The 25,904-nt window shown below is 40.4% G+C and overlaps 2 protein-coding genes across 6 annotated transcripts in view; one reads left to right on the top strand and one right to left on the bottom strand.

Moving 5' to 3' along the window:
* Positions 1–25,904, bottom strand: part of PPARGC1A (PPARG coactivator 1 alpha) — a 773,930-nt gene that overhangs the window by 616,598 nt on the left and 131,428 nt on the right. The gene's annotated exons all lie outside the window — the stretch shown is intronic.
* Positions 12,651–13,082, top strand: LOC122731106 (60S ribosomal protein L23a-like). Its single transcript, XM_043970973.1, has one exon. It carries the CDS (start codon positions 12,651–12,653, stop codon positions 13,080–13,082), a length of 432 nt encoding a protein of 143 aa, XP_043826908.1.

The following is a 25,904-nucleotide window of genomic DNA, read 5'->3' as shown; positions in this document are numbered from 1 at the left end:
TTCAGTATTTAATAATGACAAAGCGAACTATTCATTCAACACAGATGAACTCTTCCTCTTCAAAGTCTACCATGGATGTAAATAACTAGTTCAATGGGGTAAGCTAAGGTTTCTGGAAATGCCCCATTGTTCACCTCCAGAAACTCTTTGTGGGGAACCCAAGGACCATGGTGAAGGGAACCCCAAAATCTAAATGTCATGAGGGACATTCCAAGAAGAAAATCAATTCTTCTACTTGTTTTTTTTAAAAAAGAGTATTTTGGAATTGAGATTTTCATGGTTTAGCAGATGGAGTCTATATGGAGCCATGAAGAGTTTCATGTTAAGGAAAGAGACAAGAGTTTGGAGGTAAATTAAAACAAAGCCCCTTTCTGAACCACCAGACAGAACCAAACTTCATTCTCTCCCCAAAAATCCCATTTCCTGAAAACAAAGAATTAAGGAAATGTCAAATCAAAAAGCAGCAGCTTAAGTCTGCCTGAAGAATATTCATTTCACCTCCAAGGAGTAAGTTATTTCTCAACATAAGGGTGGGGGAGTGAAGGAAACAGAGAGGGGAGAGGTTATTTAGAGAAATTAGTTATGGGAGAAAAATGCCACTCTAAATGGAAAGATTATCAACACAGAAAGAGATGTGTTAGCACCTAATAACAAAGACAGCGAGGCAAGGAGAACATCTGAATATAGCCATTAACAAAACAGAAGAGAGGCTGTTTACTGTATTAATGCTACCTTTACTGCTCTGTAAAAACAAAAAAAGGATTGTATTTGGGCCATCACACTCCCATCTTTTCAATTACAGAGATAGAGCAATCTCAGATTCCAAAGCTAACTACAAATCAAAATTGTGTTATGTTATCTGCTGAGACACAAATGGAAAATAAATACTGTTAACTGTCACTTTCCATTAGGTAACAGAAATTCAATTACATTTCAAACAAGCCTCCATGTCAACAGAATAAATCTGTTTCATAAATGAGCAGGTAACCATTTTTGATTCCAACTTCCCAAAGGGAAAAAATCAATTTTAATCACAATTCTTCAATTTTTTTCCATATGAATGTTTTGGAGCAGAGTACATCATCTGGCCTAATAAACACTTGTACAAAAGAAAAAGAAAAAAAATCTGAAATTGGATGTTGTTACTTTCTGGCGCCTTTTAAACTAAAGGCTCTTCATGTCTGACTTGCCTGAACTCTGTCCTCTCTGATGTTTTTACTTTAAAAGCAAGTATTAGAAAGGGGGAGGAAGGTGCCCAAGAACAATTCAACCCCCACCTCTTCTGGAGTCAATAAAGTGGGATTAGTCCTAATCAAAAAAGCAACAAGAGAATACAAATGGATTTCTATGAGAGATCCAAGGAAGGGGAAAGTTCCCTTCAAGAAAAGGTTAAACAAAATCAGGAGTGTTCCAAGAGACTCAGTCATCCAGAGGACAGGTAGATGGATCCAGGATGACCGAGAGAAATGAAGGAATTGCTCACTGAATACATGGGGGCTAGTTATAGCCTTGTTGGATGTGGGAGAGGATTGGTAAAGGGAAGGAATAGCTAGGAAAGGGGAGAATAGATAGAGGATGGGAAGAATGTTTGTTCTAGTCGATGCAAAAATTTTCCATAACAGTCTCCTAAAATGTAATTTTTTAAGTACTAATACAAATTAAACTTCTTGTGCTAAGCAATTTAGAAGGAAGCAATTGGGGGAAAATTTTATAAGAGAAGGGTTTACTCCCTTTCCATTCAGCTTCACTTAACTGAAAACTGGAAAGGACAATCAAGACTCAAAATGGTCTCAATGGCCTATAATGATATTAGGACTAATATCAAGTCCTACATCAGTAAGTATAGGATGGGGAGGGCAAAGCTAGGCAATAGTTTATATGAAAAGGATCTGGGTGTCTGGGTAGACTATAAGTTCTGTATAACCTAATAGTATAACAAGGCAGCCTAAACATGCTAATTTGATCTTATCATTATTGATACAAATAGAATCTGTAATTTCATCACAATAAAGTAACTTTCTCTACCAATGCAGATCAGAAACTGCCCTGTAACTCAGCTTTAGAGATTTTCCTGAGTCTGGCAGTTTGGTATAGTGGAAAGAGAGCTGGTATATCAATCAGTAAGACAGAGTCATAGAATTGGAGATGTGGCCAGATTCTCTAACCCACACTCTATAAATGCCATACAGTCTCTGCCTGAAGACCTCCAAGGAGGGGGAACCCTCTGCTTCTGGAGGTCACCCATTCCATTGTTAGATGCTGTTCCTGGTAACAAACCTAAATTTGCTTCCTTCCCCTGAGGCCAAACACAGTGAGTCTAATCTCTTTTCCACTTGATGGTCCATCACATGCTTGGACACAACTATCATGCTTTACCCTGAGTCTGATCTTTTCCAGTATATACATGCCCCTGTTCCTTCAACTGATGCTACTATGACAGGTCTGTCACCATCCTGCTTGACCTCCTTTGGACACTTTCCACCTTACTGATGTTCCTCCTAAACTGTGGCACCCGGGTCTAAGCAAAGAATTTCAAATGAGGTCTGATGATGTTCAAGTATAATGGCACCATCATCTTCCTGTTCTTGGAAGGTATGCCTCATTTCACCCAGGCCCAGTACACACTGGCATTTTTGGTCATCACATCACATGACTGAATCACACTGAACTTCTGGTTTACCAAAATAACCGGATCATTTTCAGAACCACCATCTTGACATGCCTCCGTTATCTTGTAAATGTGAAGCTGATATTTTGTACCTAAGGGTAAGACTTTACATTTATCCCTATTGAATTTCATCTGATTAGATTCAGCCCAATGTTCCAGTACATCAAGATCCTTTTAGGAACCAGATTCTGTTATCCTGTGTTAGCTCTCCCTCCCAGCTGGGTGTCATCTCCAGATGTGACGAACATGCCATGCATTCCTTTAATAAACTGGCTGATGAAAATGTTAAACAACACAGAGCCTAGCACAGATTTCTGGGCTAATCCACTGGAGTCTTCCTGCTGCATTGACCCTGAACCACTGACAGTAACACTCTGCATCTGGCCATCCAAGCAGTACTATATCCATCTAATTATACTGTCATCTAGTTCCACCTCTCAACTTCTTCTCCACAAGGATAAGTAAGAGAGAGACTTTATTCAAAGGTTTGCTAAAATCTAAATAAACTATATTCACAGCATTCCTGTCATCTTACTAACTTAGTAATCCTGTCAAGAAAAAAAAGACGCTAGTCTGGAATGATATATAGGGAGCCCCAAAAGTCTTGGTGCCATTTTAAGCTAATAAAGCTAGTTAAGCTATTAAAGTTCAAGACTGAACTGAGACTTTTGGGACACCCTATACTCTTGATGAAGCCATACTGGCTCTCTCTAATCACTGTTTCCCTTTCTAGACATCCACCAAGCCTCCCTTGAATGATCTGTTCTAAAATCCTTTCAGGAATCAAAGTCAAACTCATTGGCTTATAGTTTTCCAATTCTCTTTTCTTTCTTTTTTTTTTTTGGTAAATCTGTACCATATCTACCTTGCTCCACTCTTCTGTTACATCTCTCACCGTCCATGATCTTTAAGTCATCACAGGTGATGACTTAGTAGCCACATTCACCAGTCCTTTCATTAAGAAAGGATGGAGTTCATCTGGGCAAGGAAACCTCAATTCATCTACAGCAGCTGAGTACTCTTTCGTTATCTCCTTCCTTATCTTGGGTATCAACTTCTGTTAGATATTTTTGTTTTATTATATCCAGTGCAATGGTCCTCCTTAGTGGAGAAAAAATGCACCTCTGTTTTTCTCTGTGGTCAGTTACAATAATCCCATCTACCACCCAATGCCAAAGTGCTATTATTTCTTTTATTCTTTTGATTTTCCTCGGCTCCTGCTGAAGTGTGTATTTTGCATTCCTAACACTACTTTTACAATATTGTGACACACTCATATTCATCTTGTTACCTGGCCTTGCTTCCATCTTTTGTACATTTATTTTAAAAATCTAAGTTGGTCATTGAGTTCCCTATACATACATATCAGTTTCTTCAGATAAATTCAGGTTTTTCTTCTTGCTGGAATTGTTTCACTTTGTCCTCAGAATTTCAGTCTTGACTAACTCCCATCCTTCCTGGCTAGCTTCTCCTTCAGTATTTTATTTCATGGGATCCCACTCATCTTCCCTCTGAAACCTCTGAAGTACACTTTCCCAAAATCTAGGGTGCATGTCAGATCATGCCTGAATCTCCTCTCTTCTTATCATACATTGTATGATTGAGTGGTCTCTTCTTGGAGTTTACATCAATTCTGCTTTAGTAACCAGTTCCTCCCTGTAAGTGGGATGCAGATTCAGAATAGAATTTCTCCATTGTTCTTCAACCAAATATTCACCATTATGCTTGTTATTTGCCCCTACCAACCCACCTCTCTTCCAAACTTCCCTATTTCTGTTGAAGGTGCCACCATTCTTCAGTCTCTCAGGTCCACAACTTCCGCATAATACTTAATTCTTCAGTCTCTGGTACCCTACCTATCCCATCAGTTACCACATTTCATCCTTCCTAGCTACAGGACATCTTTTGAATCTGTCGACTTCTCTCTATTCATAGGATCATCACTTCAATTCAGCTTCCCATCAGCTCTTGCCTAGATTATTACAACAGCTTAATAATGAGTCTCCTTACCTCAAGCCTTGCCCCACTTGAGTGATTTTCCTTAAACACAGATCAGATCATGTTACTCCCTTACTCAATAAAATGCGATGGCTCCTTACTGCCTCTAATATCCAATAGGAGCTTCTATGTTTAACTTTTAAAGCCCTTGACAAGCTGAGCTTGATGCATCATTTCAGTCTCATTGGACATGACTTCTCTGATCCTCTACAATTCAAACAAACTGGCCTTTTCTCCATTTCTCACATAGGTTAATCTGTCCCCTGCTTCCATAACTTTGCACTGACTGTCTCCCATGCCTGGAATACACTCACTCTTCAACTGCCTCAAAGAATCCTTCTCTTTCTTCAAAACACCTTCTACATGAATGAATGAATGAATGAATGAATGAATGAATGAATGAATGAATGAATGAATGAATGAATGAATGAATGAATGAAAAAGCATTTGTGAAGTGTTTATTATGCACAAAGCACTAAAATAATCACTGCAAACCCAAACTGAAAAGTAAGACAATCTCTATTCTCAAGGAGCTTACATTTTAATTCAGGAGACAACACAGATGGAAGGTTTCAGCTGTAAGTCAGATGGAAAGGTCCCGTAGCCCTCAGGGTACAGTGACAAAGCAGATGGTAATGTCTTTTCTTTAATGTCTGCGCTGAAAAAAAATCATATCAGTTTCTGATCTCGAACCATTTGACCGTGCCAAGGACATTACTGGCAAGAACTTTCTTTTCTGGGTCTTTAGGATCTGTGGCTGAAGCACCTTTAGGAGCAGTTGCTGGGCTGCATCTCCACAGCAGCTGCTTGCCAGTGTGATTGCTTCAGACCCTGGGCTGGAGGTACTGCTGTTCCCAAGGCTCTTGGATTCTAGATCCTTCACTGTGTCTCTAAGGATCATGAAGGTCAAGGTTGTCAAGATGATAATGATGCTTTACTTCCTTGGCAGGTGCTTCCTTCTGCCTCTCCATCAGGATGCCTTGCTGCTTCGACAAGGTTGGTCATCCTGACCTGCGAGTGCCAGTTGGTGGTGATAAGAGGACCCTCCTCCACAGGAACTGCTTCCCCAGATGATGTCTGTGAAGGCTGGGCTAGAAGCAGGGATGGTTGTCTTGAGAGAGGGAGATTCTGCTATTTGCAGAGCTCTATGCTTATCTGTTGCTGACAGCCGGTTAGTAGTTGTTGCTAGAGGCAGTGAGGAAAATGGACCCATTTTCTATAATAATTTCTCCATTCAATGATAGCTGCAAAACTGGGCTGGAAGCAGGCTTGGTGGTTTGGAGGATACTGCTAAGCCCAAGGCTCTTGGGTTGGGGTGCTAGGTTGTTTCCATCAGACATCAGAAGAGATAACAATTAAGAAGGTGGTGGTAGTAGTCTGACTTGCCTGGCCCATGATGCCTCCTGTCTTTACAAGATTGTCCTGATTTCACTAATTTTCCTTAACTAAATCACACCCCCAATTCCCCTAATTAATCATTTTGTTTTTAATTTGTATTTATTCTGCATATACTTAAATAGGTATTGTTATATTCTCCCATATAAATATAAACTACTTATGAAAAGAATTTATTTCATTTTTTGTATTTGTAGCTTCAACACTGTATATCTGGCACACATTAGGCACTTACAGTTTGCTCGTTGAATGAGGCTTCTCTCTTTGGTGTCTGAATTTCTTCACATCAATATAGGATCCTATCCCATTCCCTACACCCTTCTGACTCTCTTCTTCTTCTTCTTCCCCTTTTTTTGATTCTCCTCTTTCCTTTGAATAATACCCATTCAGACATATGATCCAGTCATAGGTCTCATTTAATCTAGTCTTGGCAGATACCTTATAAAGTCAAATTTGCCTTCTTGAACTCAGGCTCTTAATTCCTCTTGTGTGTTGCCTAAACTTTGTGCACTTATATACAGACATCTGAAACCATGGGTTTTATTATTAACTCCTTTCTTAGATTTTGTCCTCTGTGAACTTTTGGTTTCTCAACTGCTATTCTTCCTTTTTGGTAACTACTCTATGATCTCTAACTTGGAAGATAAACATAAGAAATTATTTTCCTTCTCCTATCCTTTTTTCTAGAACTTAGAACAGAGGTTGCCACATAGTAGGTGGTTAATGAATGCCTACTAGCTGGCTGACTTGTTTATTTAAAGGTTTTTAAAATTAGATTTGTAAGACACCTGGTTCTGATCAACCTTCATTAGATGTACTCTATTTCAGGAAAGGGATCCATCATTCCTCTATTTTAGGACCTGGTTCAAGGCCAGTCTCTGACACATACTGACTTTGTGACACAGAGCAGGTCATTTAACCTTTCATTGGCCCTTGGCAATTCTCTAATTCAATGTTAGATTGCATTAATAGAGACATAATTATACAGAGACTGGAGTTCTGCCAAGTAGCCCTGCTCAGCTCAAATCTTGGGCACCACATTCAGTAGAGGGCAACTAGGATGGTGAAAGAACTTACAAAACACAAGGGACTGAAGGGAGGCATATTCTGGACAAAGGAAAACTTGAGGGAAGGAGACATCATAATTGCCCTTAAGCATCTGAAGGATTGTAAAATGGAAGAAAGAAAACGTTTTTTCTTTCCCCCATGGCCCTAGATGGGCCAGGTTAGATTGGGAAAAATGTATCCCCAGAAATAAAATAATTAAATGAAAGCTGCAGAGAAGTAAGTAGATTTAGGCTCAGTAGGGGGAATACTCCCTAACAATAAGAGCTATACAAAACTAGAACAGGCTACTTCTGGGGTGGGGGGGGGTATGTGTGACCAATCATAGGAGGTCTTCCAAGGGAGGCTGGAAGTCTACTTAGGTGAGTGTGTAGGTGTATACATATATATGCATATCTCCATTCACACAAATGTGTGTATACATATATACACACTATTGAAAGTTGGCTCTAACACCAGAACTTTCAGAGCAGTTACATTTGAAGATGGACTAGGAAAAAAAAACCAACAACAAATCTCATTCTATGGGAAGATTCCATATTCTAAATGCCACAATAAAAAAGCAAGTCGGGGGGCAGCTAGGTGGCGCAGTGCATAAAGTACCAGCCCTGGATTCAGGAGGACCTGAGTTCAAATCCAGCCTCAAACACTTGACACTTACTAGCTGCGTGACCCTGGGCAAGTCACTTAACCCTCATTGCCCCACCAAAAAAAAAAAATAGCAAGTCAATAGTTACAAAAGACACAAGAGTATTAGAGACAACAGTATTTAGTGCTGAAGAGGAGAGGAAGACCCCGGGGGTTATGTGGCCCAAGGAACAAAAGTATGGAGAAGATCACAACCCTAAGTCCTGCCCTTAGCTCCATCACATGTTTGTTCTGAGGCCCTGAGTGACAATGTTGAACCTCCAGTGTCTCAGCTTACTTATCTGCAAAAAAAAATTTTTTTAATGATCATCTCAACTTACCACAAAGAGGTGTTGTGAGGGTACTGGGAGGAATGACTAATTAAAGATTTCAAGAACACTTGACACCAAATAAAGAGTCATTTCTCCTCTTCCTTGCAGGCACCAAGTTCCCACTGCTCTCCAAAGTTGCTCTGCAGGCCCTGCTGACAACACTAGAAGAAAGGAGCCCCTCACTGTTCAATAATAAACATGAGAGGCACCTACATCCGTAGACAGGAAGCGTGAATCTAAGCAAAGGACAGGCTGAGTAAGTGGAAGCAGCAGATCTCCGGGATTCTAAAAATTTCTGAGGTTTGACTAGAGAAGATCAATAATCACAAGAAGAACCTCATCATCCGAAGTTAATTCTCATTCATACGAAAGTTAGAGGAAATATGGGCTGCTGAACTGAAGACCCATTTGAAGCTCATATTTTGAATAAAATGAAACTTTTCAAGTTTGTATAACGAAAAGCTGACATTTATATGGTACTTTTAATGTTTTCAAAGTGCTTGACAAATATTATCTCGTTTCATCCTCGAGATAACCCTGGGAGGTAAGTGTTAGTATTACTCCCTTATTACAGATGATCTGAGGGAGGTTAAGTGACTTGTCCAAGGTCACATAACTAGTCATTCAGATGTGAGCTAGGTCTTCCTAACTTCAGGTCCAGTGTTACACCCATGTACCACCTAACTGCTCCTATCAATTTTCTTCTTTATCACACTTATTTTCTAAAATTACATATTAATTAAGTTTTCCTCCCCCAAACTGATACTCAAACTCCATTGGGTAGCATTGTACTTCCCATCTCTGTGCTTCTGTGTCGTCGTTGTCATCACCACCACCACCACCACCACCACCACCACCACCACCACCACCACCATCATTAAGCATTTAACTAGAACTTTAAGGCTTACAGTGCATCTTACATGTATTTTCTCACTTGACCCTCACAACAACCTGGTAAAGTAGATTTTACCATTCTACAGATGAAGAAACCAAGGCTAGCAGAGGTTAAGTGATTTGCCCAGGGTCACACAGATAATAATAAGTATCTGAGGCTAGATTTGAACTCTGGTCTTCCAAAGAAGCCCTATATACTTCACCACCTAGTTGGCATGTTCTCTCCCAAGCTTACTCCCTCTTTGCCTCTGTTTCTTGGAACCCATAACTCTCTTCAAAGTTCAGCTAAAGTACCCATAGAGATTTTTTCCTAATTGCTCTGTTGTTAGTACTCCCTGTTCCAATATCATTCTGCATTTATTTTTATATATTGTACTTTTTATTTATTTATCCATGGCCATTAAATGTTTTTCCCGAGAAGATTATAAGAACATTCAAGGTAAAAGGCTTTTTTGTTTTTGTTTTGACATTCCCAGATCCAAGCACAGTGTCTGGCACAAAAATAGAGAGTTGATAAATGATTGTTAAGTTGAATTGAATTAAATTGAATTGAACAAGGGGTCTAGTATCACACACACACACACACACACACACACACGTTAATACAAACAGTTCAAAGCTGCTTAAGTGTTTCTGAGCTGTACTTATAAGTCATAGGTGAATAATAAGTCTTAGGTCTTTCAACCTGAATCTTATAGGGGGTATAGAGCTGGAGGCAGGGTTCTGCACTCAAAGGCAATTCCAAAGAAATAGAAAGCTTGGGTGGAAAGAGAGACTGGTAAATATTTCAAATTTGTGCTTGGCAGTAGGCATAGAATTCAAGAGGTAAGTGTCACCCAGAGCCCTGTGGCACACCATTACAGACCTCCTTCCAGGCTGAAATGGAGCCATTCATCAACAGTCTTTGTAGTCGGTTTTTCAAAGCTCTGTCTCCTTATCTATTATCTAGCAAACATTTCACCATCTTGTCCTCAGGGACATCATGATGGAATTTGTCAAATACATTGCTTTGCTGAAATCAAAATATACTGTGTCTCATAGGAGTTTTCTGATTTTCCAGTAACACTGACATGAAAGAAAAATCAGGGCAACTTTACATGAGTAATATCAAACATCATGGTTTTTAAACGCCGTCAGAGGCAAAGCATAGGGTTGATTCAGCATTCAAGGGGACCATGGAGGTGATCCTGTCCAGGGTCTCTTAACCTGGAGTCTATGAAACTTTTTTTAAATTTTTTTTATAACTTAAATTAGTTTCCATTATAATCTCATGCATTTTAAAACATTATCTTGAGGGCAGCTAGGTGGTGCAGTGGATAAAGCACCAGCCCTGGATTCAGGAGGACCTGAGTTCAAGTCCAGCCTCAGACATTTGACACTTACTAGCTGTGTGACCCTGGGCAAGTCACTTAACCCTCATTGCCCCCCAAAAAACAACAACAACAAAACATTATCTTGAAAAAGGATCCACAGGCTTCAGTTCACTGCCATAACACACACGCGCGCACGCACACATTAAGAATCCTTGAATTCTAGTCCAAACTCCTCATCTTAAAGATAAGGACATTGAGGCCCAAAAAGGCCATAGGAATGAAGATTTAGAGTTGGAAGGGCCTTTAGAGGCCATGTTGGTCAAGCCCTTCATTTGACAGATAAGGAAACTGAGGCTGTTGTGGGGAGTTAGGAGGCAAATCCAAGGACATCCTTTAAGTCAAATAATGCTGACTCATAACCATCGCTGCTTCTCTTCAAAGTGTTAGGAGGGTTGGGTCAGAAGTCAGAGAGTGGGAGTTCAATGGCCAGTTCTTCCACTTACTCCTAACAGCAGGTATCCCCCAAGGTTCTGACCGAGGCCTAGTCTCCTTTCTTCTCTTGGGGACCCCATGAGGTCCCATGTTGATTCTCCTCATCATCTAGGATGACTCTCTATGTAGATGAATCCCAGATCTCTATTTCTATCTCTCTCCTAAACTTCCTTTGTGCATTTTCAAATGTCTAGTGAAGGGCAGCTAGGTGGTGCAGTGGATAGAGCACCAGCCCTGGATTCAGGAGGACCTGAGTTGAAATCCAGCCTCAGACACGTGACACTTACTAGCTGTGTGACCTTGGGCAAGTCACTTAACCCTCATTGCCCTGCAAAGAAAAACAAACAAACAAAAAACAAAAACAAATGTCTAGTGAACATTTCCAATCAGATATTCCATGGGCATTTCAAACATCATACCCCAAACAGAATTAATCTTCCCCAAAAACTCATCCCTTCTTCTAGACTTCTCCAACCAATTCCTTCAGTCACAAGTTTGCAACTGCAACATTATACTCAAATTTTAATGAATCTCCCAGCATTGGGTCTCTCCCCTTTCCAATTCATCCTATTCACAAAATTATTTTCCTCAAGCATATGTCTGATCACATCACTTCCCAACTCAGTGAACTCCAATGGTTTCTTATTGCCTATGGGATCAAATATAAATTCTCTTTGGTATTTTAAGTCCATTAAAATCTGGTCCCCCTCATTTTCTAGTCTTATTACTCTCCTTCCTGATTCCTATCAGCCAGTCAAACTCACCTTCTTACCATTCCCTGTACAAGTGTCTGGAAAATAGTCAGAGCCTAATAAATGCTTGTTGTTTGATGTATGACGTTGGGCAAGTAATTGAACTTTTCTGGGCCTCAGCATTCTCATCTGTAAAATTCAGGGATTGGACTAGATGTCCACTATTCTTTTGGTTCCAAATCTATGTTCTTAAAGAATTCTTTCAAGAATTTTGCAAACCCATCATTTTACAGTTTCTGGAACCCATCCTTTTCAAAAGACAAAACGTTCATTGATCTTCTGTCATTTCCATAATCAATCAATAAACATTTATTAATCACTTATTATGGTGTGCCAGGTACTGTGCTTAGCACTGGACACACAAAAAAGAGGCAAAAGACAGTCCCTGCCCTCAAGGACCTTACAATCTAATGGTACTACTACAAACCACAGGGTTTCTCATTCTGAGACTGTGAGATTTGAAGTAGCCAAGTACCCTCTTCTTCCTAATTAATCACCTATTGGGGCTTCCATCCCTCCTTACCCACATTTGTTGCTTTCCAACTTAAAGATCACTCTTAATGATAGAGAAGCAAGAAAAACAGGATTTGTATGGTTTCTACTTTCCCTCTATCATCTGCTAACATTACACCATCTGCCCTAATAAATGTTTATTGAAATAAATCTCCCTCGAGCAGTAAACCGCTTCCTTCCTTGTTCTTCTTACCAATTTGGGGTACCCTTCATTCAAGAGTATGGTACTGCCATATTATTCTACAGGGATCCCTATTTCTACCCTCAATTATGACGCAACTTTTTCATCCAGAAACATGGGATTTTTTTCCCCTGATATTTCATCTTTCCCTTAGAACTTTGGCAGCTAGTTAGGGCAAAGCATAGGGTATTGTGCCTGGATTCAGGAAGACATGGGTTTAAATCCAGATTCGCTTATTTCTATCTGTGTAACCTTGGCCAAGTCACTTAACCTCCATCTGCCTCAGTTTCCTCTTCTGTAAAGCGAGGATAACTATAGCTCCTAACTCCAAGGGCTGTTGCGAAGATTAAATGAGAAAATATTTGTGAAGTGCTTAGCGCAATGCCTGGCATATAGTAGGTGCCTAATCCTTTCCCCCAAATGGCACCGAAGGCGAAGAAGGAAGCGGTTGTTCCCTCCAAGATGGAAGCCAAGTCCAAGACCTTGGAGGCCAAGAAGGCAGTATTGAAGGGTGTCCACAGCCACAAAAAGAAGAAGATCCAAACATCTCCCACCTTCCGGCGACCCAAGACTCTAAGACTTCAAAGGCAGCCCAAATGCCCTCGGAAAAGTGCCCCACAGAGAAACAACATTGCCCACTATGCCATCATTAAGTTTCCCCTGATCACTGAGTCTGCTGTGAAGAAGATAGCGGACAACAACACCCTAGTCTTCATTGTGGATGTCAAAGCCAACAAGCATCAGATCAAAGAAGCTGTAAAGAAGCTTTTTGACATCGATGTGGCCAAGGTCAACACACTGAGCCGGCCTGATGGAGAGAAGAAGGCCTATGTCCAACTGCCTCCAGACTAGGATGCTTTGGATGTTTCCACCAAAATTGAAATCATCTAAACTGTGTCCAGGGCAGCTAGGTGGTACAGTGGATAAAGCATCAGCCCTGAATTTAGGAGGACCTGAGTTCAAATCTGGCCTCAGATACTTGATACTTACTAGCTGTGTGACCCTGGACAAGTCACTTAACCCTCATTGCACCGCAAAAAAATAAACTGCTCAACATCCTACCCCAATATAATAAAAACATTCCAATAAAAAAGTAGGTTTCTAATAAATATTTTGTTTCATTCTTTCCTTCCTTAGAACCCTAGTCACTGTGATCTCTTTTTTTCATAGTGTGATAAAAAAAGACCAGGATTTGGAAAGGAATACCTGGATTCACGTACCTACTCCACCACTTGCAGTCATGTGATTGCTAGCTATTTACCTAACCTAGCTAGGTCTCGGTTTCTTCATCTATTAAATGGGAGTAATTATATTGGTACTACCAATATCCTGCTATTGTATAAAGAAAGTACAGTATAAGCTACAAAGCACTACATAAATGTGAGTTATTACTAAAGGGAAGACACTCATATTCAATGCCTCACCCACACATTACGCCAATCATGGTAAACATGGGCAGAGGATTTGATCTAGAGTTGTGGGCAATATACGAATATGACTAATACACAAGAGGGGTAGATGAGCTCAGCTGAAGCTGTGCCCTGAACATGAACATCAAGGATGCCACTCAGATACAGTACATATAGAAGTCACCTTTCAAATGTCATCAGTGCTAGGGAACATCACTCTGACCAGCTCAGCCTTTGAAAGGGTTTCTGGACAGGAACAAAAGAGGAGAGGAAATGGATAAAAGGTTAACAGTGACTTGGCTGTGGCAGTCAGAGAAAGACATGGGTTCAAATCCCAGTTCTGTGACTAACTTCCTCTATGTATGAGTCTTCTGTAGCCTGTGGTTCAGTTGAGTGTGTCACATGGGTGCCAGGGCATTGAATGAAGTCCATTCACCCTGTGGAGAAGATGGCTAGTGCTGGGCATTTTCTTTTTCTTTTTTTTTTCTTCTTTTTTTGTGGGGCAATGAGGATTAAGTGACTTGCCCAAGGTCACACAGCTAGTAAGTGTCAAGTGTCTGAGGACGGATTTGAACTCGGGTCCTCCTGAATCCAGGGCGGGTGTTTTATCTACTGCGCCACCTAGCTACCCCTCTGGGCATTTTCTTAACAAGCTTCCCCCTACATTAACAGCTAAAGTTTCAATAACCACTTCCAAAAAATCTCTCTCCAGACTGCATTACAAAAGTTCCCTAATTTTAAAATTTTTAAATTATTTCTTTATCAATTCATAGAGCCACTAGTGCTTTATATTATGTTCATAAAATTTTAGAGCTGGATTAGAATTTAGAGACCACCTAGTCCTGGGGTTCTTAACCTGGAATCCATAAGCTTTATATGTATATGTGTGTGTATGTCTATATATGTCTATATGTATGTGTATATGTGCATATATACACATACATATATACATGTATATACACACAGATTTTATATATTATATATTTTAAATATATTTATATGTTTTTAAAAGAAAGTCACATTAGAACTATATTTATATATTAAATTATATATTTTATATATTAAATATATTTAAAAGGAATAGCAAATTATCCACAATAGATTTTCAGTCAAGTGCAATCATCTTTTTTTCCTATTCTACTGTGTCAGGGAAAAGCTTGTTTTATCTCTTAAGTTAAGAATAAAATAAATTAAATTGAAAATAAATAAATCATGATAACTATATTTGGATATAATTGGTTTCCTCTGTAACCCTATGTTGTATTTTACTGTATGCATTTACAAGTTTTACTCTGAAAAAGCTCTATGGACTTCACCAGGCTGCCCCAACATGACATATCACAAAAATGGTTAAGAACCCTTGCATCCTATGATAACCTCATCTTTTTACAGCTGAAGGAAATTGAAACCTTTGAGGTTAAATGACTTGCCCAAAGTCCTACTTCTAGTTATTGGCAAAATTGGGGTTAAAAGTCATCCCTTTTACTCCTGGGTCATCTGTATTCCACAAGTCAAAGAACAAATCATTATTGAACCTTTACTATCCTATGTACTATTTAGGATTTATGAATGTTCTACAAGATAGAAATTGCCTTCAAAGAGCTTCCAAAAAACCAAGGAGAAACAGGAATGGGAACAGTGAGTCATCTAAGATCAGTTCTGTGCCCGTACTTGGAAAAAGACTGAAGAATCAGGAAAGCTGAGTTATGTGGAACACTTAAAAAGGATGAAAAGTTCTCATGGGGTTTGGGGTTTGTAAAGGCAAGTCCTCTGAGGATCGTGTGTGTGTGTGTGTGTGTGTGTGTGTGTGTGTGTGTGTGTGTGTGTGTGTGTGTGTGGTGTGGTGTGTGGTGTGTGTGTAAGGGAAGAGGAGAGCCTCAATTCAGTCTCAGGGTCAGAGTTTGGCTGTGCAGATAAAGTGTGTTTGAGCCACTAATTAAAAGTAACCCTGTGTCACTACCAGCTCTCCTGGGCCCAGATTCCTGCCCAATCAGCTTTCACTCTACTGCCCTGACCTGCCTGTTTTAATGAATACCCAAGGTATTCCTGTAGCAAGGATACTCTCAGTTTCATCCTTCAGACAATAGGTAGAGACACAGACCTTTGGCTCTAAAGTTGTGATACTCAGCTTCCCTGCCTTCACTGACTATTTAAAAAAAAAAAAGGCCAATAATTTACAGGGGGATGGAGGTGGCGTGGGAGACAAAAAAGCAGTTTAGATAACCTGACTCATCAATGCTAGATTTAAATCTGGTGGGACCTCAGTTGTGTTCACTTTTAGCCCTCTCTTGTGGTTTTATGATTGATATGGGATATTTTTGTCATTTGAAATAACTAGAATAGCTTTCGATACTTTTCATAGTAAATGTTGACTTAAATTATCTTCACCATATGGAAAACTATAGAGTTTATTGGCCCATGCTACAATTCTCCTTTGATTGAGTTACAAAAAGGTGTGTAAATGGAACAGGGCCAGTAAACATAATCTTATTGAGTCTTCCATCTCCATTCTCTGGTTCTTTAGGTTGGCTGTTCTTCACTCCTAAAATACTCCCTCTCTTTCACCTAATAAAATCCTTGACTTCCTCTTAAGACTCGTGTGTTAAATACCAACCTCTACAGGAGACCTCTCCTGGACCCACAGCTATCATCTTGTACGTACCTATATTTATAAGTAGTCTCTCCTTTTTGGAATGTATGCTCCTGGAGGGCAGGAATCAGGTTTTGGCCTTTCATTCTATCCCTAGCACTTAACACAGGACTTGGCCCATTGCATAATAAATGACTGCTGATGGATTGATCCATCTCCTGGCATTCTAGTCAGACTTGTTGGCTCCATTTTGTGTAGCCGTCTATAAATCAAGACCTTTGAGGGTTAAGGAAGTTGCAGTAGCCTACTGTAAAAAAGAAGGCTTCTCTTACATGAGGAACCCTAGCCTCGGTTATCTGCAATTTTTGGTCTTGTTACACACAAGTGTGAAGGAACTTTTCCCAACAACAGATGAGGTTGTTCTCTATGAACCTACAACTTCACTTTTATCCCCACCTGGTTATCTATTCCTAGCAATAAGTGTCAAGCCCAGTGGTGTGTTCCTAAAATAAAAAATCAATATGTTGAAAACAATTTTAATTCACCACAAGGTTGTTTTCAACCTCAGCCTATGATAAAATTAAGTTTAACATTCTCATGAAATTTCAAACAGGATCACTCTTAGAACATCCTCTGTGGCTCTGGTGAGCTTTTAAAAATAAGGATATGAAAAGTCCCCTCAAAAGGGAAGGGAAGAAATATGACTCCATACAACAGTACAAAGTTGATAACTAACTATAGTTGCCAAAACAAACAAAAATATTTAATGGTGAGAAAATAAGCAGGGGGTGGGTGAGTGAGTGGGACCCATCTGGTTAAACAGCAAAGTACAGGAGCTTATTCAAGACCAAAGAAAAGGATCTTTCAAAAAACCCAAAATCCATTCGATATGAAGCTTACAGAAGAATAAACTTTAGCAGGTGAGATTTAAAGTGTAGATTAGAAAGGATTAAAAAGGGTGTTTGAAAACAAACAACCAATGATAACACAACAAATAATATTAAATTCTTTAAGTACATCAGAAGTAGGACTGCTGCAAAGGGATCAGTGAATCTGCCAGACTAGCCCAGCACAAAGGAGATATTCAAGAAGGATAAGGAGATTGCAGGGAAATGAAATAATGTATTTGCATCAGTTTCCACACTGGAGAATAAGGCAAAAAAAAAAAAAAGCGGAAGGGAAAACTTTATTAAGTGAAAGTGAGGCCATGGCTCAGATTGAGACATCAAAGGGAGCCAGGAGGCCATTGAACAAAGGGAGAATTTATTTGCCGTGTCCTCCTCACCAAAGGAAGAGGCATTTACCAGAGACTTGGGCAGAAATGAATGCCCTCAAATTTCTGATTCAGCAAAGCTTTATCATTTATCATGGAAAGACACTAATTATTGTAGACAACTGGAGGGCAGATTAGATTCTACTCATGCTTTGAAAATGGCCTAAAGTTTCTCCAGGTTAACAAGAACCTCAAGTCCAGAGACTAGAACCCAGCTTGTCTTCCTAGATGAATATAAAGCAAGAGTTGAGCCAGAAGCAGAAACAGCCACTATGCAACCCGTGGGGCCTCTCCTACTGGAAGTAAGGGGGTGACTGGAGTTGCCAAGAAGCAATTCCAATTCTTTTCAAGGCCTGCCTGTCACCAAGGGCAAAGGTTGACATTTTAATGCTATAACAAGAGTTACTTTCATACTCTAACTTGTGCAGAGTCGGAGCTAACAAATGTATGTAGAATTACATTATCGAATGAGCACAGTCTGCTTCAAAAATCTATTACCTGCCATCTTGCTTTTTTTTTTTTTGCCAACCTTATCCACATGCTGTATTGATGGGAGTCCTCTCTTTGACCTCAGCTCCACCCCCATCACCAGGTTTCTAAACTGTGTATTTCTAGTGTTGCCTACATGGCAATATAGGCAATGGTCTTTGCTGATCTGAAAAGAAATAAAGCATCAATTCAAGATTCCTTCAGAGTTCAACTTCACAGCCACCTCATACTCAAAACCCTTTCTGATACCTGATAATCTTCATAAGCTTTTAGTGTTCTCTCTACACCATAAAAATAAATCATATTTAATTGTTATATGTTTTATGTTTACATTATTTGTGAACATTTTATTTCCTCCTAGAAGAATGAAAACTCCTTGAGGGCAGGGGCATTTCAAAAAATCTTCTATACTCAAAGCATCTACCCACAGTACCTGGCACATAATAAGTGTTTAATAAATACACATTGAATTAAACTGAACTCAACAAACAATGACGACGTCTCTCATTTAGATACCACCTACAAATACACAAAATATTCTCTTATAACAAGACCTGAGGGCAGGTCATTTCAGTCAGCATGATTATCTCCATCTACAAATGAGGGAGCTAAGGTTTGGGGAATGCAAGTTACTTTCCCATAAGCATATAACTATCAGGTGTGGAGTCAAGACTCAAACCCAGGCTTCCTAATTTCAAATCCAGTATGACTTCCATTGTTTCGTGCTGTCTCTAAATTCCTACTGTGTGCTAAGAATGAAGGACACCAACCTAGATATGACACAGACCTCTCCCTCTTAAGGAGTTTGCAATCTGATAGGGGCAGGGAGGAGACACCTCCAAACACTCATAAGATTCAATGGGTGAGGAGCAGTTAGGTGGCACAGTGGATAAAGTACTGGCCTTGGATTCAGGAGGACCTGAGTTCAAATCCAGCCTCAGACACTTGACACTTACTAGCTGTGTGACCCTGGGCAAGTCACTTAACCCCAATTGCCTCACAAAAAAAAGAAAGAAAGAAAGAAAGAAAGAAAGAAAGAAAGAAAGAAAGAAAGAAAGAAAGAAAGAAAGAAAGAAAGAAAGAAAAAAGATTCAATGGGGGTTGTGATAAGTGCAGAAGAGAGGGGTTACCTGCTATACGAAAGTGGAGGAAGGAGAAATCACTTTCCCCTGGGACATGGAGGAGGGAATGCGTGGACTTTGGGAAAAAGCTGGCACCTGAGTTGGCTTTTAATGGGAGGAAAGGGTGAGGACATAGAGAAAATACAGAGATGTGTTAGGATGGGGTGGGGGGGAATGTGAAATTGAGTAGAGCAGTTCAGTTTGGCTAGATCATAGATCACCTGAAAGGGAGATATGGCTGAGAGGTAGGTTTTAAACAGAAGGCCTTGAATGCTAGAATAAGCAAGTGAAGAAAATGATATGGGAATTTCCTTTCACTGGCAGGAAGTATTGAGTTTCATTTGTTTTGGGCAGTGTTACCTCAATTTTATAGTAAAAGAAATAAGCCTACAAAGAAAAATGAGAGGAACTACAGCAACTGAGATAATTACAATAGTTAACACTGATATTGTACTTTAAGATTTGCAAATAACTTTATGGATCATCCAAATCTCTTGGACTCAATGGAAACCAAGACCTTTCTCCTCTTTCATGGAGACTCTGGTCTTGAAATTCTGTTCTCTGCATTACTTTTTCCAAGTCTGGCCACAAAAGAAGAATGTAATTCATTGACATATAAAAATGGCATGCTTATAGAAAGGTCAGGAGTTCTTTCACTGTCGGTGTGAAGGACGGTCCAATAGAAAGAATACTGCAGTTGGATCCAGATAACCAAGGTCTGAGTACTTGCTTTGCCACATAAAAGCTCAGTGACCCTGGGTACTTTACCTTCCCTAACTTTTATCATCTCCTGCCCACTTCACAAGATTGTTGTGAGAATCAAATAAAATAATATATACAGAATTGTAAACATTGAAGACTGTCTACATGAGATTTATGAGGGAATTATTAGTATTAGGTGCTAAAAAATTCCTTGGAGTTTGATCAAGGAGGAATAGTCTCCTGATTGACTGCTGAACATTCGAGTCTGCCCTTGGTACATACCATATGCTATCAAATCTGGACAGACCAGGTCAGTCCTGCCAAGGAGGCTGTCACACAGGCCAACTGCAGAGTATTCAGAGCCACTGCAGGGACATAAGTCCACACCAAACCAGTCTTCCCAAGGCAACTCCAAAAGGCTCCAATCTGGACCTGTCCTTCCAGAGAGACCAGTTTATATTCCAAAGGATTTGGATAGAGAAGAGTAGCCAAAAGCCCTGGATGCCCCCAATGGGCACATATGTGAGGCCAAGGGGAGCAAATTCTCAAGTCCATCACATTTCATTTTGGCATTCACTGGCTGAGAACCTCGTTTAATTCATCTCTGCTCTTGGACTCAAAAGTGACCTTCATGGCCAAAATGCTTTTGTCAGTCTCATGCTAGCTGGAAGATTACAACATTTTTTTCCTAAGGCAAGGCTCTAGCCTCGATGATGCCCACATTTGTCAAATCCATGCATGAGTGCTACAGAGCTCTATACTCTGGGTTGGCATAGACAGTTGCAACAAAGCTAAACTGGTGTGGAAGGGCTCAAACCTGCCAAACACAATGATAAGGACTTTGGTGCCTTCATTGTCATCACTGCTGATTCAGCACAAGGTCTGAGCTGAGTTTCCAATCTGATCTTTCAGGCTCCTGATGCCTGAGAGCCAATGACTTTCTTCGATCTCTTATTTTATGGGCTGTCATTCAGTTACTTATAGACCCTTTGTTTTAATAAGGTAAAAATGAAGGGGAGAGCTTTCTCAGTTGATGGGCCATGGCTACAAATGGCTCTATCCCTCATGCTGTGGCATCTGAACATTTAGAAAAGACCCAGCAAGTGATTCTTGTCACAGTGTCCTTCAAACTAGGCTGAGCTGATTATCAAGTACCCTTGGATATTGGACCGCCACCATCATCACTTACGAAGAGACACATGGGCTATCCTTTATGCCACCATGATGCAGAACTAATTCAAGGAAGCTACTTCCACCCAACTCTCTGTAGTTGGATGTAACAATCCTTCAGCCCTATCCCCTAGCAGAACATGGCTTCATTCCTGCTTTGGGGAACCCCCCAGGTTTATCTACACAACTGCAAAGCAACAAGAAACGATGTGTAATTGGAAACCAGGAAGACCTGGATTCAAGTTCAATCTATAACACATACTATCTAGGTAACTCTGAGTTAGAAACTCAACTTGACAGTATATTAGGCAGCCCCCTAAGATGATTAGTTACAGGAGGGGATTTCTAAGCCAGAAGTTCCCACATCATGAAAACACAATGTTAGATCACTATCCTTTCCCTCTTCCCCTCCCCACTAAAAAAAATACCCACAAGGCAACATCAGTTCTGGGGGTGTGAAGAAAGAATCATTTGAACTGAGTGTTTGGCATCTCAAATAGACAACTAGCTGGCTGACTAGCTTTTTCACTTCAGAGTTGGTTGTTTTGTCCTCTTGTACTCCCAGCTACAGACAAATATCAGTCTTTACCAGGACATAAGAAAATAATTAATTAGAAAGGAAGGCATTTCAAAGAAATGGCCAAGATAGAGGAGCACTCCAGCCTGGTTTCTGCATGGGGAAATTGTGTGTTAAAAACAGCAGATAAAAAAGGAATCCATGGCTATAATTTATTTCGACTTTCTAAAGGCTCTTGATAAGGTCTCTCACAGGAGGCTATTAAGGAAAAGTAAGAAACTCAGTAAATGCAGGGTGAAAGGTAGAGTTCTGTCATGATTAAAGGCTGCTTAACTGATAGCTGACACCATATGGGAATAAATAACCAATTCTCAGCATGGAAAATGGAAAATAATAGGGTGTTTCAGAGATTAGTACTAAGTTAGTCACTGTTGTCCTATCCTGTCTATTTTTAAGTGATTTGTCCGTTGAAGTCTAGAAAACAGGACGGCAACAGAATGGGCTTATGACACAAAATTGCTTAGTTTGTTCTGAAGCTGAAATTGGGAGAAACTCTGGATGAACTAATAACGTAACGCAATTGCAACTAAAAGGGAATGAGGGCAGGGGTGGGGGGGTGAGGGAGATGGAAGGTAAAGCAGATTGGAAGAAATAAATTTCAACCATTGTACTTGTACTTTCTGATGGACTGTGAATTAGTTATAGCTTCTTCAGAGAAAGAGAGAGAAATCACAGTGGACAACTTGATGATGGTTTCTATTCAATGTGTGGCAGTTGTCAAAAAAGCAAATAGATGTTAGGCTGTATTAAAAGGAGATTGAAAAAGAACAGGCAAAGTGTTAAAATCCCATGACCCAGCTCAACCTAGTTATCTTCCCTCAGAAAGGAATGCTGTAGACCTAAGGTCCTGAAATCGAATGAAAGGCTAGCAAATTGAGTACGTACCCTGCCAAGGGCCTTGCAGTATAGTGAAAGAAGCACTAGGTCCAGAGCCTGAGAAGACTCAACTCCTAACTCCACTATTTACTAACTATGTGACTGCAGGAAAGTCATGTAACCTCTCTGAGACTCAGTTTCCCCATATATAAAAATAAGGATGATAACTGAACCACCTACCTTAAAAGAGTACCATGGTTGGAGCTTGGTAAACCCTAAAGTCTTCCCGGATTGTGAGTTGTTATTATTACAAAGAGCTGCTCTAGGTGCTCCAGAAGAAATTAGTGTGGGGTATCCCTGCCCTCAAACATCTGACAGTTTAATTGAGTAATTTATAGATGCACCAAGTCGACATAGATGTTGGCAGATACATCAAGTCAAAACAACGAGCATTTATTAATAATTTACTCTGAGCAAGGCACTGTACTGAGCACTAGCAATACAAGGAAAGACAAAAATCAGTCCCTGTCCTTAAGGAACTTGCAATCTAATAGAAGAGACAATTTGAGCAACTGTGTACAAATGAGACATATATCAGATAACTAACAAAAGAAAACTGGAAGGGGCAGCTAGGCGGCACAGTGGATAAAGCACCAGTCCTGGATTCAGGAGAACCTGACTTCAAATCCGGCCTCAGATACTTGACACTTACTAGCTGTGTGACCCTGGGCAAGTCACTTAACCCTCATTGCCCCACAAAAAGGAGGAGGAGGAGGAGGAGAAGAAGGAGAAGGAGAAGGAGAAGGAGAAGGAGAAGGAGAAGGAGAAGGAGAAGGAGAAGGAGAAGGAGAAGGAGAAGGAGAAGGAGAAGGAGAAGGAGAAGGAGAAGGAGAAGGAGAAGGAGAAGGAGAAGGAGAAGGAGAAGGAGAAGGAGAAGGAGACGGAGAAGGAGAAGGAGAAGGAGACGGAGAAGGAGAAGGAGAAGGAGAAGGAGAAGGAGAAGGAGAAGGAGAAGGAGAAGGAGGAGGAGGAGGAGGAGGAGAAGGAGAAGGAGGAGGAGGAGGAGGAGGAGGAGGAGGAGGAGGAGGAGAAGGAGAAGGAGGAGGAGGAGGAGGAGGAGGAGGAGGAGGAGGAGGAGGAGGAGGAGGAGGAGGAGGACTGGAAAGGCAAATAACAAAAATGACCATAAATGCTAGAGTAGCTCAGAGGAAGGAGAACTCAATACACAGTGATGATCAGGGGAAAAATTTGCCTTCACACAGTAAGTACTTAATAAATGCTTGCTGGATTGGATTAGATTGAAAGGGACACAATTTCTCCATTTGCAAAGGGAGGTGGTTACACCAGATTATGTCCAGTTTGTAAGACGGTGTGGTAGGATAGAGAGCTAGCTTTGGGGTCTTTTGAACCACATTCAAATTGTGGCTCTGCTAACTTACCTGTGTAACCTCCGTCAAGTCACTTAACCACTCTGGGGCTCAATCTCCTTTTCTGTAATATGATAGATTTAGAATATCAGATGACCTTAAAGGTCACTTCCAGTACTTCATCTGGAATCTTAAGACTCCTTCTAGTCTGGCATTTTATGGTTCTTTTGTGGTTGTATGCATGGGCAGAATTGCAATCAATGGAAAGAAGGAAAGAATCCATTCTAAACTGAAAAAAAGGATGAGTTAAGATGGAAAATTAGGAAAATTAAGACAGAGAAAAGCTTTTGATAAAAGACTTGGGGGCAGCTAAGTGGTGCAGTGGATAGAGCACCAGCCCTGGATTCAGGAGGACCTGAGTTCAAATCCAGCCTCAGACACTTGACACTTACTAGCTGTGTGACCCTGGGCAAGTCACTTAACCCCAACTGCCTCACCAAAAAAAAAAGGACTTGGTATTAAGATAAAGGTTATTATTTAATTGGGAAAACAGAGAAGTGTCCATATATTTCCAATAAAATAAGATAGAATCCTGGCATTATAAGATCCCTTGGAGATATGTGTGTATGTGTACCCACACACACACACACACACACACACACACACACAGACAAAACATAAATGTGCTCGAATCAGTATTATAATAGAACTTGGGACCGAGTGCACTTGGTCCAAACCATACCTGAACAAAGAATCTCCTCCAGAGCAGCCTCAATGAGCAATCACGAAGCCTCTAATTGAAGGCTACAGGGATAGGGAAAGCTTTCTAAGGCAGCACATTGTTTTGGATCTGCTCTCATTATCAGATAATTCTTCCTTATATTAAGCTGAAATTTACCTCCCTGTCACTTCTACCCATTGGTCCCAGTTATAGTCTCTATAGGCCCAACCAGAAGCTAGAGAGATACTCTAAGCCAGGTAGGAAAAAAAATTTAAATAATAATAATAAAGTCCACAGTGACAGAAGCTTATAGTGGTACTGAAGATAGGAGGAGCAAACAAGCAGTTTGTTGGCACAGACAGAAATGGAAAATGGCAGTGGGAGCTACAAGGAATTGAGATCTGAAATTCAGAAGGTACAGAAGGAATGAAGTAACTGAGCAATGTGGAGTCATGAACATGCTGGAAGGACTGTTACCTTGTGCCACGGTGCAATACAAAGGGAACAGTCCATGAAATTAAAGGGCAGGACAAATTGAGAAGGGTTTAAAGAAGCACTTTTCACACTGTACAATTAGCTTCCTGGACCTGCTGCAACAGGATACTCTATCTTCACAAGGAACTCAGTAAGCTTTATTTTTAATAGAATTCTATCTTCATACAAATAACAATCCTCATCCTGCTTATGGCTAATGGTATCAATACTCCTAACTCAGAACAAATGACTGACGTCAAAAAAGGACCTTTTTTTTCCCCTTCTCTCTTTTCCCATAAATGCAGTTGCAGAACATGCCAGGCAGACTGTAAGAATGATGGTTCCTATTTCTGAAGTACTCCTTGCCATCCTGAGGCTATCAGATTTCACAGCAGTTTCGATGTCTTTTTCCCACCTCTTGAGTAGCTGGTACAAAAATGCAGATTCCAATTGCCTAGGTAGGCCCTGGAGCATCACAAGGCCCTTACAGAGATGCAAATGAACATGGGTGCACCTCACTTCATGCAGTAGGAATGTTTATGGACAGGCAAGATTCCAACCTAGGTGATGGGAACAGAGATTTAGATTTGGAAGGACTTTAGGGGTCATCTAGTCCCACCACCCCATTTTATAGATGAAAAAATTAAGGCCCAGGGAGATAAGCAACTCATCTAAGGTCAAACATGTTGCAGATGAGGAGAGGTGGAATTTGAACTCATAGAGCTGTAATGATTGGAATGACGCCACCTGCTGGAGACTTACTGTAGAAGAGTTCCGCCCATGAAGGGAAGGTCTTTGAGGGAAAGACTAGGAGTCTTTTCTTTGGCGTCAGGAAGTGACACGGGCTAGTGGGAGGAGGAAGGAAGAGACTGGCACTCGGTCTCACTCTTCTTCCTGGGGATGCTGGTGGAGAAGGCAGCTACAAATGCGCTCTCCCTTTAATAGATAGGAATCTAGGCCTTTCT

This window comes from Dromiciops gliroides, chromosome 6, assembly GCF_019393635.1.
Source record: "Dromiciops gliroides isolate mDroGli1 chromosome 6, mDroGli1.pri, whole genome shotgun sequence".
Taxonomy (NCBI): Eukaryota; Metazoa; Chordata; class Mammalia; order Microbiotheria; family Microbiotheriidae; genus Dromiciops; species Dromiciops gliroides.
This window is presented reverse-complemented; position numbering and strand designations above follow the sequence as displayed.

Excerpts from the sequence above, each read along its gene's own strand:
- LOC122731106 (XM_043970973.1), top strand. The coding sequence starts at position 12,651 with ATGGCACCGAAGGCGAAGAAGGAAGCGGTTGTTCCCTCCAAGATGGAA.